The 18,992-nt window shown below is 44.7% G+C and overlaps 1 protein-coding gene across 1 annotated transcript in view; it reads right to left on the bottom strand.

The window, feature by feature from the left end:
- Positions 1 to 18,352, bottom strand: part of NAB1 (NGFI-A binding protein 1) — a 43,312-nt gene extending 24,960 nt beyond the window's left edge. The window contains exons 1-2 of the mRNA XM_079980106.1: positions 18,226 to 18,352; positions 5,207 to 6,040 (exon numbers count right to left, since the gene is read on the bottom strand). Of these exons, the coding sequence (XP_079836232.1) occupies positions 5,207 to 6,025 (819 nt within the window). The 5' untranslated portion in view covers positions 6,026 to 6,040; positions 18,226 to 18,352. The remainder of the gene's footprint in view (positions 1 to 5,206; positions 6,041 to 18,225) is intronic.
- Between the last annotated feature and the right edge of the window lie 640 nt (positions 18,353 to 18,992).

The raw sequence follows: 18,992 nt of genomic DNA, 5'->3' as shown, positions 1-18,992 counted from the left end.
GGAGGTCGAACGGACTTCCGGAACGTATTCCGTTTGACTTCCAAGGTACAACTATATACCAAAATATAACAAGAAAAGTCTTATCAATAAAAAAGTGAGGTTTTAGTATCCAGAGATGGCAGGAGCAGGGATTAATAACCAGGAAAAGCTTAGGGTAAAGAGGAATGCTTTTAATGGCTGGCAGAAGCACCCAGCTGTTGGTGCCCACCTGATCTCTAGGGGGAGATGATTTCCCAAGGTGGGTGACCCCAGAAAGACAGCAGTTCTCCATATCACTGCAAGGTGGAGACCTCCAGGCACCAGGCGAAATTTTGCACTTGGCTTATGACCACTTGCGACTAAGTGAAAATACCTGGGCGTCATGATGGCGCCTGACACCTCCACCATCTGGGGATCATTGAATCGGGACTGTTTTCACATGCTAATGCCCCATCTGTAGAATTAACTATCAGTTCTATTTCATTTGCACAATCGGAAACCTTCATCTGGTTGTAAATATTAATAATGAGTCTTTCTGTAAAAAACCACACGATTTAAATCAAGTCTTACTGATTGTATTGGATCAATTGGATTTAAATCAAATCCCCCTGCCCTGTGACAAAGTCATTCTCCCCTCTTTAAACTTTATAATATTCAACACGTCAAATGCCTATGTACATGCAGCAATGCACAGAGCTAGAGGATTCTAAATTTTACAGACCCAGCAGCCCAAAACCTTGTCCCACTGCAACATAAAGAAATTGCATTAGCCAAGGCTGAGCCCAATATTCTTTCCCCTCTTCACAATTTCCAAAGTGCCACACTCAAGACCAACAGCCATGAATTCCTCTCAGTGACTACAAAGACCTTGGAATGAATCTTCGCATCAGGAACAAAAGCTAAATGAAGTGAGAATGTGGTGGCTTATGCTGACATTCGCTACATATTGTTCTGTCAGTCTACAAGAAGATAAGATTTGGAGAATCAAGCAGGTATTATAAAAGTCTCTGAACACTGAGAACTTCAGAAAGAATGGATTTCATATGAATTAACACTATGGCAAAACTCTTAGAACACTGCAAAAGGATCTTTGAAGTAGCTCACACAAGAGAGCTGCTTCAAAAAGTGCTTTTGCACAGCTTCAATTCCCTCAAAGCTGACAAGCAGGGACTAAATTCTGCTGCCTTGGGCAGATCTTATTTCTGCATATCCTCCATTGCCTGCAATCATAAAACAACATTTAAATCAGTGGGATTCACCTCCAAATGAAGGTATTGTCTCAATATAAAAAAGTGGATATAAGATTTAGTCCTATTCACTGACATACATCCTTTTTAGGTCAGACTGATTACATATCTCCTTTTGCAAAGCATCTTAAACACACACACACATTATGGTTGTTGATTTAAAATCACATACTTTTATTTCAGTATGTCAGGGCATTTCGTATCCTATCTTTTAAAAATCTCTCATCAGAACACAAATCCATACAAAAACAAAGAATCTGTTTAGGTCAGATAGATTTTATTGCTTCCTTGAGTAAGGAAGATTTGGTTTTCACATGCTGCCATGAAAGGACGAAACTAGTACCACAAATAATCAAACCATAGATCTGACTCATTCTATTAAGAGCCACAACATTCAAATATATAACAAGCATGTGATCTAGTTTCATTTACATTAGATCTTATACCAGAGTAATGCATGTTGTCAAATAAATCGGCTTCCGAACGCTGCAAACCCGGAAGTAAGTGTTCTGGTTTGCAAAAAAATTCTGGAAGCCAAACATCCAACGCAGCGTGAGTGTAGGAAACTCCTGCTGCCAATCAGAAGCCGCGTCTTGGTTTTCAAACGGTTTAGGGAGTTGAAGGGACTCGCGGAATGGATTAAGTTTGAGAACCAAGGTAGCACTGTATAACCTAAATCTGACCAAAAGAATAAGTAAAGGTAAAGGGACCCCTGACCATTAGGTCCAGTCGTGGCCGACTCTGGGGTTGCGGCGCTCATCTTGCTTTATTGGCCGAGGGAGCCGGCATACAGCTTCCGGGTCATGTGGCCAGCATGACTAAGCCACTTCTGGCAAACCAGAGCAGCGCACAGAAATGCCGTTTACCTTCCCGCCGGAGGTATTTATCCACTTACACTTTGACGTGCTTTTGAACTGCTAGGTTGGCAGGAGCAGGGACCGAGCAACGGGAGCTCACCCCATCGTGGGGATTCGAACCACCGACCTTCTGACTGGCAAGTCCTAGGCTCTGTAGTTTAACCCACAACGCCACCAAATCCACAGATGAACACTTTAACCTTCCTGGCCATGCTACTGGTAGATCCCCGCGAGGTTTTGGTAGATTGCGGGTTGATCTCTGGCTCCCTTTCCTCAGCGTCATTGAAACTGACTCCTGCTCTGCCCTCCATTGTTGTCTGATCAGTAGAAGGGAAGATGGAGCTTTCTCTCTGTGGCTATTTTCATTCAAAGCTATATTATTGAGAGTGACACTTTTCCTTTGACCCTTGCCTTTAACCCCCACCAAAAACAGAACATCCCTCCTAAGAAAGTATTTGTATAAAAACGGGGCTATCCTTCTATCTAAAAAAAGCTCAACAACTTAGACCTGAACCCCTCAAAAACGGGGCTTTTCTTCTCCCTAAAAAAAAAGCGGAGGTAGATCATTGCCAGATTTTAATTCTGAAAGTAGATCACAGTCTCTCGGGAGTTGGCCACCCCTGTCCTACCCAAATCAATTTAGGTGGGAAATTGGAACAAAATAGGAAAACCTATGTGCAAAGCCTATTTGTTTCAACTATGGATTTCACTCTCATTTAAAAACTTGATGGAAGAAACAAAAACGCATCACCGGATGAAGATTCCAGCTCAAAGTTTTCTTCTACAATCTAAGCAACCACAACTCAAAATATGCTTTCTTCTGTTCAATCCATTTCAGCATCTGACTATAGCTCATGCTCTTTAAAAAAAAGTGCTAAATTTTTAGGTGGTGCACAAATCAAAACCTTTTTTTTATCTTAAGGAAACCATGGCTTTGAACCCAACTTTTGTACCTTCCTTATAAGGGAAGCAAAATCTTTTAATAGCATTGGATTAGCGTTTCACATCACAGTGCAATTTGTCTGCATCCCTGAAATGGCCACACTACTATTCAGACATTTGTTTTATCTGAAGGTAAAAGAGAGGATCTCTTTCGTTTTAGACTATAGTACACACATTGACACAATAAATTTATATCCATCATGTGGTACAGGAGAAAATGTGTTTGTCTAAATGAGTTTTTTTAAAATCCGCAAAGCTGCTCAGGAAGTTTTTCGTCGAGAAGAAAAGAGTTTTGCAGCTTTAAAGTCAGAGCACCACTGATTTTCACAGAGCTCCAGCCAGTAATTTAACTCTGGTGGATGGAAGTACTATTACAACTCCCTTCTTTTTTCATCTTGCATTTTCTGAAAGGAAATACTTCGCTAAGTGTTCCCCAAATTGTGAGGGGGGAAATGTTGCATCAACTGTAAAATGAAGAAATGCTGACACAATATTTGCTTTGTGTTGCATGTACTGTAACTGTTCATCAATAGTACCCAAACAAACAAGGATGGTTAAACATGGAATTTAAAGCTACAACGTGCGACATAGAAACATGCAATTTGGTAAAGAGATACATTCTGAAGCGAATGACTAGATTCATTCCTTTGAGAATTGAGGGACTTTATAATTTAGAGAATTCGGCCTATAGTCTGCTAGAACCTTCCTTGGAGATGGAACTGTTCTTTGCTTGGACAATGATCAAGAGTAATTTTAAGACTTGTGTGTTAGGCCTTTCATTAAGTGCACACAGTTCATTTGGTCAAACTCAGGGTTTCCTAAACCTAGGTCTCAAGCTGTTTTTGGACTACAGGTCCCATGAGCTGTAACCACTGGTTCTGCTAGCTAGGGACGATGGGATTTGTAGTCTAAAAAAACAGTTGGAGGCTCAAGTTTGGGAAACTCTGGTCTAGATTAATGGAACAGGCTACTTGCACTGCCGATCTTTACCAACCAACCATAGCAAGAAACAAAATGTATAGTCTAGGCATTATCACTTTAGTTAAGATGTCAGACTCTGCAAGATCGCACAGCAACCTTCAACAATTTTGGGCCAGGATATCTGAAAGACTGCCTTCTCCCAAATAAAGCTGATTTAAGATCTAGCTGTTATGCCCCACAAAGAGCTTCTGTTGGTGAAAACAGGGGCAGAGTCTTTTTTGTGTTGGCACCCTGGTTATGGATCTCTCTTCCTAGGAAATTTAGACTGACTTCATCTTTGTTTAGCTTTAGGAAGGCCACTGAAACTTTCTTATAACACCCAGTTTGGGGTCAGTTTTTAAAGGCATCCAGCAGAACGCAGGAGACAAATTGACTTAAGCCATACCTATCTTTAAGGCCATTGATATTGCTGGTCGTATAGTTATATAATCCATTAATTCCAGACTGTTTTTAAAGGTGATCCACAGCTGCCCCAGTTTTTAATCTGTTTCTCACATTATTATTTTTAACCTAAAGTGGGGACCTTCTTTGGGTTAAAAGGCAACACATAAATAATTGTACAGAATAAAAACAGCAGCTTTCCATTTAAAGTGCCATTTTAGCTATGCAGCCTGTTCTTCAGAAAGACACCTGACAACTTTCAGGGTAGATGATGCATCTTTTAAAATGCGCCCAAGTATTATTATTATTACTACTACTACTATACCGGCCTATACTCGCAGGTCTCACAAGATAAAATCAAAATATGAAAACACAAAATACATAATCAATATTTTTTTAAAAAAACTAATCCAGTAACACCTAACACATTTTAAAAGGGCACTGGATGTGAATCAGCCAAAGGCCTGGTTAAAGAGTTCGTTCTTGCCTGGCGCCTAAAGGTGTATAATGAAGGTGCCAGGCGAACTTCCCTGGGGAGAGCATTCCACAGATGGGCAGCCACTGCAGAAAAGGCCCCGTTCTCGTGTTACCACCCTCTGAACCTCTCGTGGAGGAGGTACACAAAAAGTACAAATATTATGTTAGAAGGTCTTGCTTGCTGCCTTAACCATTATTACTGGCCTGAGAAGATTTGGATTTTCTGTGCTTCCCCTAAGAAAAATGTAGTATCTGGGCTGGTGCGGCATGAGGACGAGAGAACCTCTGAGAAGAAGACTGGAAAAGAATAGGGAAAAGTGGTTCTTGCTCGCGCCATTTTACCTCGTGGAGGGTGAGATGCTTGCCATCTTTCCTTTTCGAGTCAAACCTGCCATATATTGCACTGAACTTCCTGATCTCCTCCTCTTTGTGAGGGTCCTCGTCGCTCATCTCAAAGATGTGGCCCACCATCTTGGCCAGCTTTTTGTTGATTTTCAGCAGTTCCTTCACTTCGTTCAAGTCACTTTTGGGGAGGGTGGGAACCATGCGCTCGACGCACTCGGTGACCGAGAGGGCCGCCGCCGCGTCCAGGGTTTCCGTGTTTTCCTTTGGTGAGGCCGGAGAGCCGACGTCGGCTGGGGAAAGGCTGTGTTCGCTCTCTGTAGTGTGGTGGCCTTGCCATAGTCTCGTTTCGCTACCGCTCTGCAGCGACAAGTTTCCCACCCCGTCGGACTTGCCCGCACCGACGCTCTGAACGCAGGTGGCGGCGGCACATTTTGGAATCTTCAAGTGAGGCTCACGGGTATTACTATTCCTTTCGTAACTATTGCATGAGATTCCCAACCAAGCAGGAGATCCTTCCGGTAACTTATATATTGGGATGCTACTGACCGGTAAGGAAGTAAGAGGCTGGTTAAAAAGGCCTGGGTTTGTCACCCAGTCTCTCAAAGCCTTCTGCAGTCTTCGGACGTGAAGAGGTTTGCTGGCCATGCCGACGAGAGCCATGATCTCCAGGAACTCCTCTTCCCCGGCTTCGCACAACTGCTGGACGTCATCCCCGCCCTGCTGAATGAAGGCATCGAAGTAGAACAAGAGGTTGGCTTTCTGCAAGATTCGGTACAGCTGCAATTCTCCAAGGGTTCTGGGCAACGCTGTGGCCATGGTGGGTGGAGAGCCCTGAAGAAGAAGAAGAAGAAGAAGAAGAAGAAGAAGAAGAAGAAGAAGAAGAAGAAGAAGGGTAACAAAATGAATGTCCACTTCCAGATGCCGTTTCCAACCCTCGTTGGTTCTTACAAAATGTCTGTGCTTTGGATGGCGAGGGAGGTTTGCTGGTGAACAAACTTATTACAGTGGTACCTCGGGTTAAGTACTTAATTCGTTCTGGAGGTCTGTTCTTAACCTGAAACTGTTCTTAATCTGAAGCACCACTTTAGCTAATGGGGCCTCCTGCTACCTGAGGTGCCACTGTAGTTACAGGATCTTGCATGGTACAACAAAGAGAATACAGTGGTACCTCGGGTTACATATGCTTCAGGTTACATATGCTTCAGGATACAGACTCCACTAACCCAGAAATAGTGCTTCAGGTTAAGAACTTTGCTTCAGGATAAGAACAGAAATCGTGCTCTGGTGGCACGGCGGCAGCAGGAGGCCCCACTAGCTAAAGTGGTGCTTCAGGTTAGGAACAGTTTCAGGTTAAGAACGGACCTCCGGAACGAATTAAGTACTTAACCCAAGGTACCACTGTACTGGACCAGGACCTGGTTCAATGTTTAAAAAACCTCAGAAAACCCTAATCATCTTCAGTGTTTGAAATTAGCCAGGCGCCAGGCGCATTTTGCACCTGGCTATCAACCACATGCAACCAAGCTAAGATACCTAGGTGCGAGGATGGCGTCTGACATCACCATATGGAGGTTCATACCTATCTGCATAATCGGAATGAATTTCAGGAAGCAAAATGCCTTTTCTGTGCAAGTCTGAGCAGTCACCGTTAAGAAAAAGTGGTCAAAATAGGCCAATATCTATGTAGTATCTGGCCAAGTTAAATCGTAACAGGCCGCTTTCTGTGAAACATTAACATTTATTAATATTTACAATTTTAGATCCAGGTGGCAACAACAGATTGATCCAGGAACAGTTTCAGGTTAAGAACGGACCTCCGGAACGAATTAAGTACTTAACCCAAGGTACCACTGTACTGGACCAGGACCTGGTTCAATGTTTAAAAAACCTCAGAAAACCCTAATCATCTTCAGTGTTTGAAATTAGCCAGGCGCCAGGCGCATTTTGCACCTGGCTATCAACCACATGCAACCAAGCTAAGATACCTAGGTGCGAGGATGGCGTCTGACATCACCATATGGAGGTTCATACCTATCTGCATAATCGGAATGAATTTCAGGAAGCAAAATGCCTTTTCTGTGCAAGTCTGAGCAGTCACCGTTAAGAAAAAGTGGTCAAAATAGGCCAATATCTATGTAATATCTGGCCAAGTTAAATCGTAACAGGCCGCTTTCTGTGAAACATTAACATTTATTAATATTTACAATTTTAGATCCAGGTGGCAACAACAGATTGGTTCTGCCAGAAAAAGTATAAATGCCGCCCCCCCCAAAATAGATACCCCTTTTGCAAACTAGTGTTAAAAACAGGGAGCTGCTACATAAAATTATTAATAAGTGATTTTGTATACAGAAAGTAAGTAAAATCGAGCTGCCTATTGTGAGGGTCTTCGATTACTTCTGAACTCTTGTTTCTCTGTGTGTGTGTGTGTGTGTGTGTGTGTGCGCGCGCACACACACACACACACACACACACACACAGGAAACCAAATGACACGTAACAACAGTTCTCTTACTATCCCTGAATCAAGTGACTTTTCCTCTTTAAGTTCTCCAAGTTCTTAACCTAATTCAAGGTTGTCAACTGCTCAGGCTGCACAGAAAAAGCATCTTCGGTTCCAGAAATTCATTCTAACTGTGCAGATAAAATATAACTGATAGAATTCTACAGGATGTGGTGTTAGTGTGTGAAAACAAGTGAGATCCAATGATTCCCTCAGCCATGCCCTTCCAGATTGTGGAAATGTCAGGCACCATCCTGGAGTCAGGTTGTAAGTGGTTGATATCCAGGTGAAAAACGTGCCTAGCTGATTTCAAAACACTGATCAACAGTTACTTTGAACCACTTCAATTTAACTTAAGATACTGAAGGGTTATTCCTTTAACTTTTTGACCATTTAAACTAAGGGTAGAGAACCTTGTGCCCAAGTGATGAATGTGGCCCCGCTATCTGACTCGAGAACTCCCCGGAAACCATATCCCTCATTAGCCTTGCTGCTTCACATCCCAAGTGTTTGTGCCTGGCTGAAATGTGTCCTTGGACTCAGGATAATGCTCCTTGCCTGTCCGGATGGAGAGCAGAGATGGACATGTGAGAGAGTTTGTGTACAAGTAGCCCACTGTGCAAAGGTAAAATTAAAGATTTGTTGCTTCGCCCACGTGCAAAAGCACAAAGAGCTCTGGCTGATTCCCACACACAAAAGTAGTTTTGCTGCCTGTGAACTTTTAAATCAACAGAAAACTTTCTGAAGCAAGCACAGAATGTAAGTCAAACGGTTAAACCTGAATTTTTTTAACACAAGGATGTATCTGTTAAGCTTTCAATAGTCTCCGGCTCCTACAGATCTCCAGAAATCACACAAGAAAACTAATGAAACTAATACATTAAATAAAAAAGACATGAACAAGTTAAATTAAGCCCATTTTCAGCTCATCACGGATACATTAACTGCCTACTTGTAAATGCTACACCAGGAGTGTCCAAACCTTTTTCAAAGAGGGCCAGATTTGATGAAGTGAACATGCGTGAGGGCCAACCAAAGTTGTTGAGGTGTTTTTTTTTTTTTTAGGATTTAAGATTTAAACCCAAAGTTGTTGAGCAGGATTAAATCTACTGGCAGGCCAGATTAGCCCCCCGGGCCAGACTTTGGACATGCCTGAGCTACACACTGTATCTGACCAAGTCAAATCGTAACAGGCCGCTTTCAGTGAAATGTTAACATTTATTAATATTTACAGTTTTAGATCAAGGTGGCAACAGAGTGGTTCTGCCATAAAAGGCATAACCCCCTCCCAAGAGATGCCCTTTTGCAAACTAAAGTTAAAAATTGGGAGCTGGGGACTAACCACTGCTACATAAAATTATTAGTAAGTATATTTGTATATAGAGAGTAAGTAAAATCCAGCTGGATATTGTGAGGGTCTTCGATTACTTCTGAACTCTTGTTTCTGTGTGTGTGTGTGTGTGTGTGTGCGCGCGCGCGCGCGCGCACATAGGAAACCAAATGACACATAGCAACAGTTCTCTTAGGTGCTATGCAGATTCCACGTTTGGTCTTGGGTTCTAGGGATAACTTGAAGCCCACATAGCACCTAAATGAGTCCCATTTGGATATCTGCTACCTCTTCCCATAAGAACAGAAGAAAAGCTAGCTGATGGCCCATGTAGTCCTGCATCCCTTTCCCACAGTGGCCAACTAGAGATTGATGAGAAGCCAAGAAGGTGGGCCCAAGGGCAACAACACTCTCTCCACTCTGAGTCCCACACTGCTTCCAGAAGTGGAGGCAGAACCTACCTGTTTTGGTTTGTACCTATTGATAACTTCACCCTCCTTGAATTTGTCCAACAGTCTTTTAGAGCCATCTAAGATGGGGATGTATGGAAGTGAGACCTGGACCATCAAGAAGGCTGATCGCTAAAGAATTGATGCTTTTGAATTATGGTGCTGGAAGAGGCTCTCGAGAGTCCCATGGACTGCAAGAAGATCAAACCTATCCATTCTGAAGGAAATCAGCCCTGAGTGTTCCCTGGAAGGACAGATCCTGAAGCTGAGGCTCCAATACTTTGGCCGCATCATGAGAAGAGAAGACTCCCTGGAAAAGACCCCGATGTTGGGAAAGATGGAGGGCACAAGGAGAAGGGGACGACAGAGGACGAGATGGCTGGACAGTGTTCTCGAAGCTACTAGCAATAGTTTGACCAAACTGCGGGACGCAGTGCAAGACAGGTGTGCCTGGTGTGCTCTGGTCCATGGGGTCACGAAGAGTCGGACACGACTAAACAACAACAAAAGATGGTGGCCACCACAACACACACATTTCACCATAAGACTGTAAACAGAGACAGACTCCAGGGATTCACCATCATCCAACCTTTTCTTCAAATGCCCACCATCCCTAAATATGGGTTGGGTCCAGATATACATGAGCTGTATGGGACTATCAGAAGGTGAGTTTCCCAACCCACCTGCCCAACACTTAGAAGAAATATGGGAAGGTGACTGGGGATCGGATATAAGACAGTCTGCTTCTATCAGCCAGCTTTGCATGCTCATCTCTGAACTTTTCAACTTTAATTTTTTTTTTGGTACACTGCCTCAGGTGTCCGGAACTGCAAAGTAGATCTATTTTAAATAAAAATTGACTCCCGTGGGAAAGTCTTAAAGTTTGTGCTTAGCTTCCCTACTGCAAAGAATGAAAATGTGAACGGTGCAATTCTATAGACGTCTGCTCAGAAGTTGGCCGCACTGTGCCTAGGCCTGACTCTATCATGACCCAAATTATTAATGCGCTAAACCCGAACCTGTTCACAAGCCCAAAGATCTGCACCTGTTGTTTTGGTCTCGCAAAGTATTAAGTCAGAATGGTGTTTCTCAAAGGGTGTGGCACGCCACACTGGTGTGGCAAGAGCGGACGGCAAGTGTGGCGGGAAAGTAAGTTCAAGAAGAATCAAAGAAACATTTAAACATATCAGTGCAGTATAGTATAGGGTATGTTTGTGTTTGTGTACACACACACACACACACACACACACACACACACACACAAAAGCTAGAAGCAGTATCCATGCTTCTCTTCAAGAGCATTGGCTATTCTTCTACAGTTCTCCATGGCACAATATATTGTGAATGGAGATTTTCAACTCTTGACAAGTATGAAATATGAAAAAAGAGAGAGAAAGGCTTCCTTGTGTTGATGAGATGAGATTCTGCTTGCCTCAAGTGCAAATGCAAATGAGATTAGCCAGCAAAAGCAAGCTCACACCTCTCATTGAGTTTGTAGACATACTTAAACGTATTTATGCAAGCGTCTCGCTTAGAATTATACGGTGGGAATGGTTCATGGCCTTATGTATACTTTGTGGACGTCCCATGATCATATTATAAAGTAGCTGTGTTCTATGTGGGGACTCTGGGGGTGTCAAGGCCATGCCACGACACAGCTGACATTATTATGGGAACCAAATGCACGCCAGCGAGTGTCTCACAGTGGCTAGAACTCCCAACACACTAAGGAAAAACCAATGCCAAGTTTCCAAGATAACGTCTCCCTGGATTCAACCGCACTTTTAAGCAAACCTAGGGAAGACGACATTGCAAGTCTGCAAACTTCAGAATAGCTACTTTCAGGGTGGGGGAGCCCAGCTGCAATCAGTAAGCCTTACCTCTGAGTAAACACCAGTAGGATTGTCCAGTTTACATCCCTTAAGGAGTCTGTCACAATGCAATACTCTGAGCAACTTTAAACAACACTACTACCCTACCGGGCCTGAGCTTCCCCAGATTTTTGGGCCTGGGTTTCATTTCATTACCACTCCATGCCCTCTCGGAGGCCGATTGCTAGTCTTCTACTCAGGGTAGAAACTCAGATATATAAAGCTAAGTGCCAAATGGCTCCTTAAACCAGGGTTACAGGTGCCAAAATGGAATGTCTAGTTGCCATTTAGGGGCCAGACAGCTCAAAGGTTGTGATTTTTGATAGGACGTTTTGGTTCCTGAAATTGGCCCCATTGTGCAGATTAAAATATTGCAGATCAAATTCTAAATGATGTGCTGCTAGTACAGTGGTACCTTGGTTCTCAAATGCCTTGGTACTCAAACAACTTGGAACCCAAACACTGCAAACCCGGAAGTGTTCCGGTTTGCAAACTTTTTTCGGAAGCCGAACGTGCTCGGTTTTAAGTTTTACGCTTACGATTTGAGTGCCACACTTCTGTTTTGAGTGTTACGCTGAGGTCTGTCTGTTTTTGTGGCTCTTTGTGTTTTTGTTTTTGTAACTGTGTGAACCCAGTTTAGCTACTGATTGTGTGTCTGCAGTACATTGTTTATTGCTTTCATTTTATGGATCAATGGTCTCGTTAGATAGCAAAATTCATGTTAAATTGCTGTTTTAAGGGTTGTTTTTAAAAGTCTGGAACGGATTAATCCGTTTTGCATTACTTTTCATGGGAAAGAGCACCTTGGTGTTGGAATGCTTTGGTTTTGGAACGGACTTCCGGAATGGATTAAGTTTGAGAACCAAGGTACCACTGTATGTGAAAACAGGCAAGACCTGAGGATTCCAAGGCATGCACCTCCAGATGTAAGTAAGTGGCCTATAGCCAGGTGCAAAATGCGCCTGGCAAATATAAAACTCTGATTCCACTCATAACAAGCACCTTTCCAGTGGAAAGTGCAGCACAAGACAGGAGGCAGCAAAGAACAGAGGAGCAATTCAAACTCAAGCTGCACCTCAGTACGTACCTATAGTTTGCCTCCCTTTTCCCTTGTCAATACAACAAGCTTCTCCTTTGCATACAACATATTAATTAGGGTTGTACATGTATGGCCTAGCACGTTTCTGAGATCACCAAGGCCGCATGTGCTCCCATAACCACTTACATCTGATCAAGGCCCAACAACAGCCGCACGGCGGCTAATCCAAATTCCAAGCGACAGGGCTCACGTGAAACCATGCACCAAGTGGAAATCCAAGATTTCACCCTGCCACCTGAGACTTAACAGGGAGGGAGGGAAGCAGATACTCCGGATGGAGCGTGGCCTGTCTGCAAATGGCTCCCGTGCACTAAAGAACAGTTCCTACAATCATGGTTCGAAATCAGCAGGGCACCAGGTGCATTTCGCACCTATGGATTCTCCATTTGCAAGCACCTCAAAAGGTCTGGGTGCCATTTTTTTTCACGTGGACGACACTCGAGGATTACTGAAAGGTACGTGCTTTGAAGCCTCAAAGTATATGTTAAGGATAAACAGTATGCACAAGAAAGCACAAGAAAGCACAAGAAAGACTAGAGTGTTTTGAAATTTGAAGTACGGTGCCAATATTTTCATTGTAAACACCAAATTAAACATGTATTAACCATTTCTGCTAAAAATGTGATCCTAACAATGTGTCACTTATGTGAACTGTGTACAGTGGTACCTCAGGTTAAGTACTTAATTCGTTCCGGAGATCCGTACTTAACCTGAAACTGTTCTTGACCTGAAGCACCACTTTAGCTAATGGGGCTTCCTGCTGCTGCCACGCTGCTGGAGCCCGATTTCTGTTCTTATCCTGAAGCAAAGTTCTTAACCTGAAGCACTATTTCTGGGTTAGCGGAGTCTGTAACCTGAAGCGCCTGTAACCTGAAGCGTATGTAACCTGAGGTACCACTGTACTAGTTCATGCCTATCAAAATAATAAATAAAAAATTTTGCCGACCCCCTCCCCATGGCAACTAGACATTCTGTTTTGTCACCCACAACCCAGGTCGCAGGAGCCATTTGGCTCTTAGCTTTTCTATCTCACTTTCAAACACTGCATACAATGCATTTTTATTTTTTTTTTGCTGTTGTTGTTCAACGGCCACAGCTTCACAGATCAAAAGGCACGGATCGAATTCTGGGTATCATCTCTGGGGCAATGCCGGTCAATAGAAGCTAAAGACATATTTAGCTGTGAGTTGTCCACCATCAAATTATTAACTGGCACATGTGAATAAGCGGCTGTTCAGATATTTCCCTTTCAGCACCTACAGGTTTGCACGTATGAACATGCAACCAGCCTCAAGAGGCTTTTAAAATTCCCTCAACAAGCTTTAAGCTGTCTGAGGAGTTGAAGCCAGATCTGATGACAGGGAAACTGAATGATAAACTACATATGTTGAATCCTCTCACTGAATCATCAGGGTGAGTGCAGCCTTAACTTTGAAAGTTGTAAAAACCTTCTGGTAGAAACAGTGATACCAGGGGGGAAGCGTGTGAGAGAGAAAATTTTCAATACATTTTCAATATTTTGATTTTTCAAGTAGGGTCTGGAGTGATGAGGGAAAACACCAGACACCTTTTATAACCAGGGATTATTCGCCATTTCCCCCCTAAGTACACGTCTTCCGTTTCCTGCTTCTGTTTTGTGCTATTTCTTAAATAATTGTTGCTATTCGGTTTTATGCTGGTAGTCTGGGAAATAAATGGCAGGCTGAACTTCATAGCAGGGTTCTAATCCCCTAAATAAAAAATAAGTTACTAAGGCCAGTTACTAAGAATTGGGGGGGGGGACATTTTTCTAAATGGGATTGGAAAGGGAGTAGCTAGAAAGAAAGACTTTGTTTTCCACAGCACCAGATGAGTTTGCATCCTTAATAACAAAAGCACAGTGCTGCTAAGACTGCAATCCTAACACCAATTACCTTGGAGTAAGCCCCACTGAACTAAATAGGATTTACTGGCAAGCAGGCATGGTTATGTTCACACTGTAAAGCCAATTGTTTTAACTTACAATTACAAGATGTGATATGTGGCAGGCATTAGAGGAACAGCCTGGGGAATGCTACAGAAATGCTAAGAAGTGTGGAATTACTGTACAGTAGTTGTTTTAACTATCAAACAAACGACGGGCCAGAAATCTTCAACATCTCCCTATCCAAGTCAACATATTGGGATGACCAACTTTTAAAATAGAAATTCCTGCCCAGAGCACAAGATGGAAATTGCAGGTTTTCTGTGAAGGTTACAGAGAGGAGGCGTTTCTGCTGCTGCTGCTGCTGCGAATGTTGTTCATGTAGGCGAAGCAGGATAAGAGCTGAAGTCAAGACAGTGTGGGCTGTGAGGGTGGGCTTAGCATGCATTAACCAGTTCCTTCCCAGGCTGTCTGCAGGCTGCCTTGGTAGCAAAGGCAACTGGGAACGAACGTTCACCTAGAGAGATGCTGTATGGAACTGAGCAATCAAAATTTCACAGTCAATCTCTGGGCACGCTGCGCAGAGGGGAACCAGCAAAGACCCAAATTGTCGCCTTTTAAGGCACACTCTGTGCCCTCACAAAACACCCCTCCTTGCCCCAATTAAGGCTGAATTGAAACAGCAAGCCTTGCTGTATTTGTTTCAGCAGCGATACTCTGGCATTATGGGGTGTTTTCACACGAGACTCCCACCCGTATCTGTAATACAAATGACTAGCGGGGGATACCTTGGAAAAAGAAGGGGAAGCATGAGGAAGAGAACTGTTTTACATTTCCCCCTATATTTGCACAGACGTTGCTTGGTTTTCAATGCCCCCCCTCCATTTTAAGTTCTCTTTCTGTCTCTCTTCACGTGGCTAAGGAGCGCTCCCATTCAGCGAAAGTTAAATGGCAAGGAATGAAAAGCAAAAATAAATATAAAAAATGATCTAGTAACAGAGGCGCCAGCTTCTCGTGCACATCTGCAGATACAGTTAAAGTGGGTTGTAGGCAACAGAAGGTTACTTCAGGAGTTGGTGCAGCGCATCTTTTCAGGTTTTGAGTGTCAGCAATTGCTTCCTGGCCCCCGCCACAAAAGAGAGAAAGGAAATCCCAGGCTTGAGAACTGGGTTGCAGTAGCACAGAGCTCAAAAGCCAGCAATAGTGAGAATTCTATAGGTACAGAGGACTGCCTATATTAAGACAGAATGGGTTGGGGTGAGGGGTAACATCCCTCGCCATTCCCAGTGCCACTGGGCACATGTTTAGATCTCTCACTTGCAGGAAAAGCAATAGAATACATTCTAAAACGATCTCTTCAGACATTCCAGAGGTGGGCATAAGTTCAGACTGGGATCTGCTAGCGGACCTCTGGGTTATTTTATGTAGGTCAGCAAGAGATTTCTGGCTTCCAGTCATTAACAAAATGGAAGCAACCCAAATGAGAGTGTGTTTGTGACCCGCCTCCCTACTCATTATAATGCTGAAATCATGAAACCTAAGGGACTGGGAGACACCAGGATCGGATTTGGTGTGGAAGGAATGTGAGCTCAGTTCCTGGGCTTGTTAATTCTTTCATTCTAAATGTACGGATCTCAGGGGTTTCTAGAAAAAACAAAGTACATCCTGAAAGCCTGCCCACCCACTAGACTTTCCAAAAGATTTCTTCAAAAATGACTGAACGAAGATTTGTGCAGCTCACAGAATCACTGTATTTTCCACAACACTCGATTTATTTTGAAAGGCTCTGCATCTTTCTGAAGCCTAGCATTACAGTACGAAATATTAGTGGATGGCTATTTCTTTTTTAGCAAGCAGGGCTTAAATAAACAACTTTATCAGTGGCAGCTTGATGCTAAACTCTGTTTGCTCTGATGTAAGTCCATTCTAGTTTGATGCAAATTATATATATGGTTTACTGCCTTCCTTGATGTACCGGGAAGAAATGATAAAATCAACAGGGCTTCTTTCCAAATTCAGGATGAGGGTGCTAACAATACAATCCCAATATTTTCCTAAACAACCAGCTATTTAGAACTTTTTTTTTTTTGCTAACTAAACAAAAAGGATGGTGTTTGTTTTCTTTCCCAAACTAGCATTTCTTTCAAAATATGCAATCAGTTCTGCTCCCCTACTAAAATGGCATTTAAGATCTACTGATGATTTATTAAGGATCTCTACCTTAAATTTCTTATGTTCTGTTTTGACAATCCACCAGCTTTTCAGTACAATATTATGTTTTGGTAGTAGAATATCTTCAGCACTCTGCCCCACCAACACCACCTTAGAGGCAGCTGAATTATTAAGTTACAAAGAAAAACAGTCTCTCATCAAAATTGGTAAATAAACCTAAGTCCTTTATTAAAACAAATTGTTGCTTTCAGTAAAATAATTTGGATCACCTACCTACGCTTTCAAAACCCTACAAAGTGCATCATTCTTTTGAGGGGGCGGCAGAAAGAAACAGGAATCCTCCCATTCAAAAATATTAAGCTGACTTTAGTTTACAACTAGGGTGTGTCTATGCAAAAAAAAAAAAAAACACCCAAAACCACACATCATGTACAGTATTTCCACACACATGGGAGTATGCCCGCAGACAAATGAAGGGAAGCTGTTAAAATATATTTGCTGGAGGGCAAATATCGTGAGGACAAGTGTCTAAGAGGGACAAGGAGCAACCGCTAAAAAAAAGTCTCAAAAATCTGTAGCATAATAAATTTTCCCAGCACTTAAAGTTCACAGACGTAGAGAAAACATAGTAAAAAAAAATCCCACCCAATGTAATGTTTGGATTTGCACCCCATCCCCCAAACTTTTAAGCGAAGAGAATACATGGACGTTTCAGTACTTTCCTCCCACGCCCTCACCCTTTTCTGCTCTGGATTTCTCTGGGAATCATCCACACTCCGCCTACATATACACGAATCCGCCCTCTCCTTCCGGCAATCTGCAGCAGCAGAATGAATTGTACCAAGCAGCAGCTAAGAAAAACACCGTGCGGGACAGGGCAGAAACTTCTCCTATTTTCCCTTTATCCCATTCGTCCCATCAGCCCTCAAGGCAGCATGGCCAAAGGTCAAGTAGTGTGATGTGATGTTGGGGAACCTGGATTCCTCCAGATGTGGTTGGGGACTCCACCCCTGCCTCAGTTTCTCCCAGTTACACCCCCCCCCCACTTTACCACCATCGCAGCCTCAGAGCGCCAGCGAGCCTGAATCAGAACTTGCAGCAGAAGCCTCGCATTCTTAAGATATTCTCCTACCGCACCAACACGCGGAGGCCTCACACTCGCATTCACACGTGCGTTTTTGACGCGCGATGTTGACTTCTCGACGAGGCAAGTTTCAGCCGCTGAAAAGCCAAGCCGGAAATGCCTCCCGAATCGCGAGCAAGGAAAAAAAATATATATCCATTGCGGTCTCTCCAGAAAGGCTTTTTTTGTGTGTGTGTGGGTTAGAAGGGGCGCGGGGAGAAAACTGAGGTCCTGCATTGCCGAGGGGGCTGGACTGGATGACCCCTCGGGGATCCCTTTCCAACTCTGCAAAAGCTGCAGCCTTCAACCCGAAGAGCGGCTCCCATGCCAAAGATCTCGCTTTGCCGGGAAGCAAAGGCGCGCCCCTCTTTTAAGAGAACTCGACGGCAACCTGCTCGCCAGGCGCCAACATTTCGCAGCCCCGTCTCTCCGTACGCTTCCTCGGCAGCCCGGGAGAGAGAAAGGATCCCCGCGATCGCGCCCGCACAGCCCCTCGCGCGTCTCTCTCCCCCCCCCCTCCACCGGTCCTGCGCGCGATCCAGTGCCCACGAGGATCCCCGACTTACTTCTTCCTCGCAGGACGCTGCTGCCGCTGCCTGCCCGGCTCTTCCCTTCTCCCGGCGGGCGCGAAGTTATGGCCAGGGTCGCCCGCGGCCGGCCTCGTCCCTCTTCTGCTGCTGCTGCTGCTGCCGCCGCCGCCTTCCCATGGGTGGGCGAGCTGCCTCCCGCCCCCTCGGCCCAGCTCGGCCCGGCAGCCCCGCGACAACCCAGCACTGGCGGCGGCAGGGCTGCAGGGAGGCACCGGCGGCGGCGGCGGCGGCCTCGCCTTGCCTCCACCTCCTCCTCCTCCTCCTCCACCACCGCCGCCTCCTCCTGGCCTTCCCGCCCGCGCGCACATCCAGGGCCCCCCTCCCGCGCCGCCGCCGCCGTCACGTGGGGAGATTCCGCCCGCCGACGAGCCTGCGCCGGGCCCACCTCCCACGCGAGGCCGCGTGACGCAGAGCAGGGACGGGGGTGGGGGGGCCGGAACGACACGGCGGCGGAGAGAGCGCGGCGGCGAAGGAGGGAGGAAGGAATGATGGGACCGGGGAGCGCCCGGCCCGGCGGCGGCGGCGCGCGGCGGCGGCGGAAGGGAAGCAAGGAGCGCGGAAGGGGGAAGGAGGCGCCTCCTCGCTCGCGCCCGCTGCGCTGCTGGCGGAGCAAAGCTTTAGTCGTCGGAAGGGAAAGGGAGGCTCGTTGGGAGGTTGGAAAGCTCTCCTTTTCTTTCTTTCTTTCTTTCTTTCTTTCTTTCTTTCTTTCTTTCTTTCTTTCTTTCCCTCTCCCCCCCCTTTCT

This window comes from Podarcis cretensis (assembly GCF_951804945.1).
Source record: "Podarcis cretensis genome assembly, chromosome: 1".
NCBI lineage: Eukaryota > Metazoa > Chordata > Lepidosauria > Squamata > Lacertidae > Podarcis > Podarcis cretensis.
This window is presented reverse-complemented; position numbering and strand designations above follow the sequence as displayed.